Source organism: Augochlora pura, chromosome 3, assembly GCF_028453695.1.
Source record: "Augochlora pura isolate Apur16 chromosome 3, APUR_v2.2.1, whole genome shotgun sequence".
Lineage (NCBI taxonomy): Eukaryota > Metazoa > Arthropoda > Insecta > Hymenoptera > Halictidae > Augochlora > Augochlora pura.
The window spans coordinates 15,785,525-15,792,479 of NC_135774.1; the positions used below are offsets into that span (position 1 = coordinate 15,785,525).

Here is a 6,955-nt window from a genome sequence, read left to right on the forward strand (position 1 = left end):
GTACGCCCGGCGTACAAAAATCGCAGAATCGCCGAATCTTATTCAGAAAACGCGAGTTCGTGGTGTTTGCAACATGTTCGCAAGACTGGTTTTAATCGTGGCGATCTTGGGTTTTGTCTATGTACGAAACATTGAGTGCTGCGAGTCGGAGACTTCAACGAAGTTCGAGGAAGTTCGTTCCATCGAAACCGTAAGTACACGCGCTCTCCGCGGTTTCTAACGTTTCTGTAGCGACGTGTTCATGGTCAAGTTGTATTTCCAACAGATGGAACATGAGAACGCACCACCAACGGAGGATCAGCAACCGATTTACGTCAAACTCCTGCCGCGAAAGGTAACCACACCAGTCACGAGTCATGCGCACGTAGCTGCAACGCATCCGAAAAAGAGGGCGATCAGTGACAAGCGAAAGGAAGATCCGCAACAGATGGATCTACGGCCAGGTTGTTGCGGTTAAGAACAAGTTACAAAGAACGCTTACAAAATAGTACTTAAGTGCACGCGATAGATATCTTTTACTCCGATCTGTTTGTCTTTCGTTTATCGGATAGCGAACGCTAAATAAAATACCAGTTGTCGCATAAACATAATCTCGACGGTTTTATTTTTCTGGTACCGCCGACAAGAGGCGGAAAATTTGTTCTGTACTAGGAGCGAGAAAACAGAGCATCATTGTATTGGAAAACTTTTATTCACGTCACTTAAGTACTTATATAATAGTCTATAGAGTAGTCTTATTCAGTACTGTGATTTGTGAATCGTTCAAAAGGCCAATAAGAAATACCGTAAAATCTGAACAAGTGCATAAGTAATATATTACATATATTACAACGTAAATAAGATGATTAACCTTCATGGAAGGATAACACGGTTTCTCGTAATGCACCACGATGCGTCGATGCAGTATTCTACTATTCTACCGCATACTGGGAGTGTGGAGTCATGGAATGTTTGCGGTTCGAACGATGCACCGCGAACGAATTCTCAAAAAGTCGGCGCACCCATCGTAATCATTTCCGGTATGAACGCAGTACTTGCTTTAATGTGACCGTTGTGCCGAAAGTATAATAGAAACTAGTATATCGCGGTAAATCTTTTGTATAAATTGAACCTGGAATATTCGTCGCATGTTGCTTGTACAAAATTTCTAGTACGTACTAATGACACTCTATGCTTCTCGAACGAAAAAGCCTGAACATGAACAAAATACGGGTCCGGAACGGGCCGTACAGTTAATTTTCCAGTTGCGCTAAAAAGATTGGAACACTTGTTAAATGTGCGGGAAATGATCCGAACGCGGAATCGATTACGCGCAAGCGTAAATGAATGAGTTCATACAACCTCCTAATGTAACTGCAGGTACCGTGGCGACAACCTTTGACGTCGATTCAATACTGTTATCTGGTCTGCCTCGAAAGAATAGCTTTCCAAGCAGACATTGGTCTCGCTTGCAAGGTCTCGATTTTCCGTCGACCCCACCTGAGCCAAACCAACCCGATAATTAAACATAAAATGCTTTCGATGTAATAGCCATCGAGCTTCATATTACAGACGCCGTTGTGCGTGTTCGCGCAATGCTGAAAATCAAAATGCATAGATACATACTTAGATACACCTAAGTAGGATGGTATTAAGCATTATCGAATCAAGCAACAAACCTCTCTCTCCGAAATTGTGCTACAGTCGTTCGAAGGATTGGTGCTGCATTGCCGCAACGTTAACGGATCGACGAACCAAAGAGCTGCTGTTGCTGGCCAGTTGCCTCCCAGGTTGTGCATGGTGTTCAGTAACGTCATATATGTACCACCAACCGCGGGGTCGCTAATTTTCGCGAAGAACGCCATGGATGCAACGAACATGCTACTGGTAAAAACCTAAGACGAAAAGAACCAACATTTAATACAGTAATTATTTCCTCTTGACTCCTTTACCCTAAGTCGTATGGTTTTTATACCTGATGGGCAAGGTAGACAGCCACCAGGGCAACGAAATAGTATGCCGGAACGTGTCCACCTGTTATTACGTACGGTGTTACCCATACTAAAAATGCGGCTACCAGTCCGAAAGCTAATCTACAAAATTAATTACAAATACGTATTAAGGATTCTCTTGATCTCTTTGTATCTGTTATCGTTCCTGTTATACCTGTAGGGCATTGCCTTTATGTAGACGTCCATCGGTTTCGGACCAGCAGTGTATTTCGAAATTGCTAACGGCAACAGTATCTGAAGTGGTATCAATGGTACTGCCATGAGGGCGATCTTTTCTTTCGGAATACCGGCTTCTACCAGTTTCAAACCTGTGACCGCGTCGCAGGCGGAGAATCCTATCTATAATCACAGATAATTTCATTTTATCTCTAATTCTGTGATAACCGAGCATGCGACGCTCAGCGTATTGCATAAAAATATACATATCTGCTAACCTTGGCTGTTAACAAAAGCACAATTATCATCTTTATGGATGGTAATTTCACGATGTTCCAAAGCGATTGGTAAGCGCGCTTGATATTTGTACTTAGTTCTTCGTTTTTATGCACTTTCTCTACTCCCTCGTGCTTGAACAACGCAATCAAGGTAGTTGCAATTACGAAAACCCAGCCCCAAAAACGAATAAATCCTGCGACAGAAAACGAGATATAATTGTTTCCCGACCGAATGCCGGTCCTGGGAACATTCCTTACCGGACAGGGTCAAAATGCCCTCGTCAGACGGAGTAGATCTTAGGTAGCTATTACAGAATTCAGCGGACTCCAACGCCATGAAAAGCACGTATCCGATAAAATAACCAGCCGTTTGTCCCACGCTATTACACGTGGAAGCGTAACCCACATTGCACCTTGAGATAGAAACAAGAATGTAGTCTGTAGCAATATCTTCACGCGATAATAATACTAATTAATCGATTCAATGCCTGTACCTTTTCAACATTGTTAAGGCCCAACCGTCCACCACTATATCTTGAGTCGCAGCAAGGACATTAGACATGAAAAACACTATGGTCAACATTCCTATGTTAGGCTTAATGTTGCCGTCACCCAACCACAGATCTATATGGCGAGACAATAGCAGCATAAAAAATCCCATCAAGTATTGAGTGGGAATCAACCATGTTTTCCGTCTGCCAAATTTCCTACAGAATATAGAATCCACTATTGGAGCCCACAGCAGTTTCAACGAGAAAGGCCACTGAACAAAACTGAATTCAGCCTAGGGACAAATAAATACTGTATCATCTTGTTATATGAAAGACAAGTAATGACAATCGATTACCTGTTGGCGATAAGAAACATCTCTGTTTTGGAGTAGCATAGGAATAGAGCCGCACAGACCCAAGGGTATACCTTGCAGAAGGTATAAAAAAAAAAGTATTACAATGTTTTTCTCGTCACCCCGTAAATCCGAAGGCTCTTGCACGTGATAGGACTCCGAAAAACCGTCGTCCCCGCTCTCGTCCTTCGACATCTTTCTTCGGGTACCCATATGGAATGACAGCGGACAATCGCGTTTACCAGAATCAACTTGTCAACGGAACAGATGTTCCACTCGCATGCGCGTCAACTTCCTGATTTTAACACGCTTACGTTCGCCAACGGTACCGAGCGTTTCATGGGGTTGGATCGTAACCGTGTGTCGGTTTCAATAGCGATGCAAACATGCGTCTGTACGTCGAATATTACACAGTCATTCTAGATCAAAGAGACGGCTTACACAATAAAAATATTAATTATTTATGCGCTACGACAGATGAAAACATTGACGTGGACATCGTACGTGCATAACCTTATTATATTTTCCGATGTATCGTAACAATGGTACTGCGTACGATATCGAAGAATAACTATGCCGTCTGGAGTCGCAATTATCGAACCGATTCTCGGACTACATTTGCACTTCAGGTTTCGAAGTCAGAAAGTGAAGCATAAACCGTTTCGGAGTTGCCACGTTGTTTTCTTAAGGACACGTCAGTTCCATAGCAAGTACCCTCACTCTTTCCTAAAGCCACATGTACGTTACTTTGTAATATGGACGAGACTATCATAAGTACCTATGTGGCGCCTTTTGTGGAGAGATAATGAAGCTTCTTTCGATGTCGCACAGCGTCAATTTTTTTGCAGCGGCAAAATGTTCAAACTGTTCGTCGAATTACCAACAGTCAAATTTAACGAACAGTTTGGCCATTTTCCCACTGGACTAATTGGCGCTGTACGGACCTCAGTCGGAGTTTCATTGTTTCCCCACTAGAGGTGCCACCTCCGCTGCATGTACCCAACATATGGACACCAAAAAATGTTAATTATAGTGAAATTAGGCTACGAATAAGAAAACCAAGGGCACAGAACTATCTGGAAGAATTTGTTACGTAGATATCGTCTCAGAAAACTAAACGTCAACAACGCAAAATGTAATTAGATAACACAATAGGTAACCAAACTCCAGAGAGCAATTAGGGGTGCCATGGAAATTTTTACTGTACCTTGTAAAAACGTATTTCTATTACTAGACCCTTTCTCTTTCCTGGATTTCTTCCATGTAATAGTTTGAATTCATATTTTTCCATACTGCTATTTTCAGTATTGACTTTGTAAAAGGAGGGTATTTCTTCCAACTTCTATAAAGATACGAATGTTTTGGAACATTGAATTTGTAAATGACAGTTCCGAGAAGATACTTCAAAATTAGCCTGTTGCAGGCTGCGCATGCTTTACTCACTTCCATAATTTCGCGCGCTACATATGAAGAAGAAGGGGGAAGAAAAAATGGTTTGATTAAACAGTTCCTCGAAAAATTATTTATTGCCGTTCTCATTCCGATCATTGTCGAGCAATCTTACAATAATTGGGCTAAAATCTATCATACGTATATCATTGATCAGCTTCCTGATAATTTCAGTTTCAGAAATTCATTCTTCTCTCCATCGTCGTAGCAGTATTCTACAATTGGATTTTTTAAAGGGGACGCTTGTAGCCCCTCATCCTGGAATATTGTTTGAAATCCTGCAACGAGAAACGTTATGATGACGAATCTAGCCGGAATTATTGCCTTGACCTGGGCTACATCGAATAGCATTCGATGAAAGTACCTCGAAACTATCCGGAATCCTTGTAATGCGCTCTAAACGTGCATCCTCCTCTTCCGTTGACAAATTGGACCGCTTTTTCCTTCCTGCCGATACAATACCGATCGGAAGAAGAACTGGATTCGTAGCTAATGCAGCGGCTGCCCCGATCAGGGCAACTCCGGCTAACGCTTTCAAAGCTACAGCCTAGATGAGATCGATAGAAAATTGTGAAAGGAAAGAACGTATATAATATATAATATATATATGAATACGTATTTATACACATATAAATACATAGTACAGCTGCACCAAACGTAATACCTTTTGGGTCTGAATATTTGGTACGGTCGGAGCACTCCCTTCCGGGAAATTCGGTTCCGCTGGTCCGAATTCATCGCCATTGGCGAGGGATCCAGAAATTCCATAAGCACTGCTCGACCCGCTGGAACTGGATGGTCTTCCACCACTGTATCCTCCGTAACCACCGCTGCCATAACTGTACCCTCCAGAAAATCCAGTCTCGTAGCCACCGGGCCTGCGTGTACTTTCACTCGCATAGCTCGGGCGGAAAGCGAACCTAATGTTTGCACGAAAGCACGTTCAGCGATCCGTTCAGCGATCCAACCAGCGATCTGTCTGATCAATCGTTTACCTATCTCCTTCGTAGCTGTTACCGGGGTGGTTTCCGCCTGCGGGTCTTCTCGTGATCCCGTTCGAATCTGGAGGCTGCCCCTGCCATCCGTATCTAGAAATCATGCGATTAATTGTCTCTTGTTGAAAAAGCTTTCCAGAACCTACGAACAGTACCTATCGACTGGCAAACGTTCGCCGTACCGCGTCGAGTGTCGGTCAGCGTCCGCGGGGTTCTTGTGATAATTATCGGGTCGCACCGACGAGCCGGAAGCAGCGTGCCTGGGTCCGCAACAGCTGGAACTTGCGGATTTTAATGGATCGTGAAGCACACCTTCATGGATCGAGGATTCATTCGGCGATCTCTTAACGGGTTATTCTAGTGCGAGCTTTTGAAGAAATCGATATTTTTTGCCTATTCTTAAAGAATTATCTCCATATGACTATAGTCAAATTCATATTAATTAAAAAACTTGCGCGTTCTTTTTTTATTCTAGACAAACAATATGTCCGGAACTATGGACACCGTGGGACCTTGCAGGAAATTTCCCGACGAAGTTACAAAAACACGCACTCCACGCTAGAACACCCCTCTAACATATGCAACTTATCTCTCGAGTCCGATTCAACCCGGTGGATGGTGGCCCTTGATTGCTTCTCCAAGCTTCTATCGTACGCTTCGGTGTCGTTCGTCGAATGTTGCGGATTTGAAGCGTTCCTGCCGCGTACGATATTGATGAACAATTTGTCTCCAACGGGCTCTTTATTCGTCGGCTGGTCGGTCAGGTTATATTTAGTTTTCTCGCAGTGTGCGTAACATACGATAGTAGCGAACAGGGAAACGCGGATCAGTCGTCGCACCATGACGATAAACAATTGGACAATACTGCTTGAAACCGTCGCGAACTCTGGCCCTGGTTTTCGGTAAGAAGACGCCGCGAAAGTGACTCTTTCCTTCGCAGAGTTTCACCTTTTTATGGAGTGGTCACGCACGGTGAATTGTCGCGCATTTATCCTTCAGGACTGCTGGCAGCCGTCCGTTTGCCCTATACGCCGGCCGAGATTATTCTACGATCGTCGAGATGCATCTATTCCCGAGTTCCGTCAACTTTTCCGATCGATTCGCCGATCGATGTCCGCGGTTATTTGTTGGAAAGCCGAAGGTAGGACGCAAAGGAAACGCCGTTTACAAGGAGATGGTTCGCCGCGATGGTTTGGTTGCGTCCCTGTGAACTACAAAGTGTGACAAAACGGTGCACAGGAG

General features: G+C 43.7%; 3 protein-coding genes across 6 annotated transcripts; 1 reads left to right on the forward strand and 2 right to left on the reverse strand.

Moving 5' to 3' along the window:
• The first annotated feature begins 57 nt into the window (after positions 1-57).
• On the forward strand, positions 58-572 carry LOC144468098 (uncharacterized). The gene is made up of 2 exons (XM_078177280.1): positions 58-190; positions 266-572. The coding sequence occupies exons 1-2, from the start codon at positions 74-76 to the stop codon at positions 455-457; spliced, it is 309 nt and encodes a 102-aa protein (XP_078033406.1). The 5' UTR covers positions 58-73; the 3' UTR covers positions 458-572.
• On the reverse strand, positions 59-4,017 carry LOC144468097 (acetyl-coenzyme A transporter 1). 4 transcript variants are annotated; one of them, XR_013493762.1, is made up of 9 exons: positions 3,273-4,017; positions 2,920-3,209; positions 2,684-2,838; positions 2,426-2,619; positions 2,146-2,330; positions 1,955-2,072; positions 1,659-1,874; positions 1,342-1,577; positions 59-368 (listed from the first exon to the last, which is right to left on the reverse strand). XR_013493762.1 is itself a non-coding variant. In XM_078177278.1 (9 exons), exons 2-9 carry the CDS (start codon positions 3,480-3,482, stop codon positions 1,398-1,400), a joined length of 1,548 nt encoding a protein of 515 aa, XP_078033404.1. In that variant the 5' UTR covers positions 3,483-3,688; positions 3,783-4,017; the 3' UTR covers positions 794-1,397. The 4 variants fall into 4 exon arrangements, 2 of the variants coding, with proteins under 2 accessions (XP_078033404.1, XP_078033403.1); XR_013493761.1 differs by lacking the exon at positions 59-368 and adding an exon at positions 794-1,249; XM_078177278.1 differs by lacking the exon at positions 59-368 and having other exon boundaries at positions 794-1,577; positions 3,273-3,688; positions 3,783-4,017.
• Positions 4,018-4,803: 786 nt separating this feature from the next.
• On the reverse strand, positions 4,804-6,947 carry LOC144479081 (uncharacterized). Its single transcript, XM_078197586.1, has 6 exons — positions 6,281-6,947; positions 5,869-5,994; positions 5,714-5,806; positions 5,383-5,638; positions 5,083-5,265; positions 4,804-4,996 (listed from the first exon to the last, which is right to left on the reverse strand). Exons 1-6 carry the CDS (start codon positions 6,553-6,555, stop codon positions 4,949-4,951), a joined length of 981 nt encoding a protein of 326 aa, XP_078053712.1. The 5' UTR covers positions 6,556-6,947; the 3' UTR covers positions 4,804-4,948.
• Positions 6,948-6,955: the final 8 nt, after the last annotated feature.

Excerpts from the sequence above, each read along its gene's own strand:
- LOC144468098 (XM_078177280.1), top strand. The coding sequence starts at position 74 with ATGTTCGCAAGACTGGTTTTAATCGTGGCGATCTTGGGTTTTGTCTAT. Across the intron at positions 191-265 it reads AAGTTCGTTCCATCGAAACC|ATGGAACATGAGAACGCACC; the intron begins GTAAGTACACGC and ends TATTTCCAACAG.
- LOC144468097 (XM_078177278.1), bottom strand. The coding sequence starts at position 3,482 with ATGGGTACCCGAAGAAAGATGTCGAAGGACGAGAGCGGGGACGACGGT. Across the intron at positions 2,620-2,683 it reads GGGCATTTTGACCCTGTCCG|GATTTATTCGTTTTTGGGGC; the intron begins GTAAGGAATGTT and ends TTTCTGTCGCAG. Across the intron at positions 1,578-1,658 it reads GCACAATTTCGGAGAGAGAG|CATTGCGCGAACACGCACAA; the intron begins GTTTGTTGCTTG and ends TTTGATTTTCAG.
- LOC144479081 (XM_078197586.1), bottom strand. The coding sequence starts at position 6,555 with ATGGTGCGACGACTGATCCGCGTTTCCCTGTTCGCTACTATCGTATGT. Across the intron at positions 5,995-6,280 it reads AAGTTGCATATGTTAGAGGG|TTCCAGCTGTTGCGGACCCA; the intron begins GTGTTCTAGCGT and ends AAAATCCGCAAG. Across the intron at positions 4,997-5,082 it reads GGATTCCGGATAGTTTCGAG|GATTTCAAACAATATTCCAG; the intron begins GTACTTTCATCG and ends TTCTCGTTGCAG.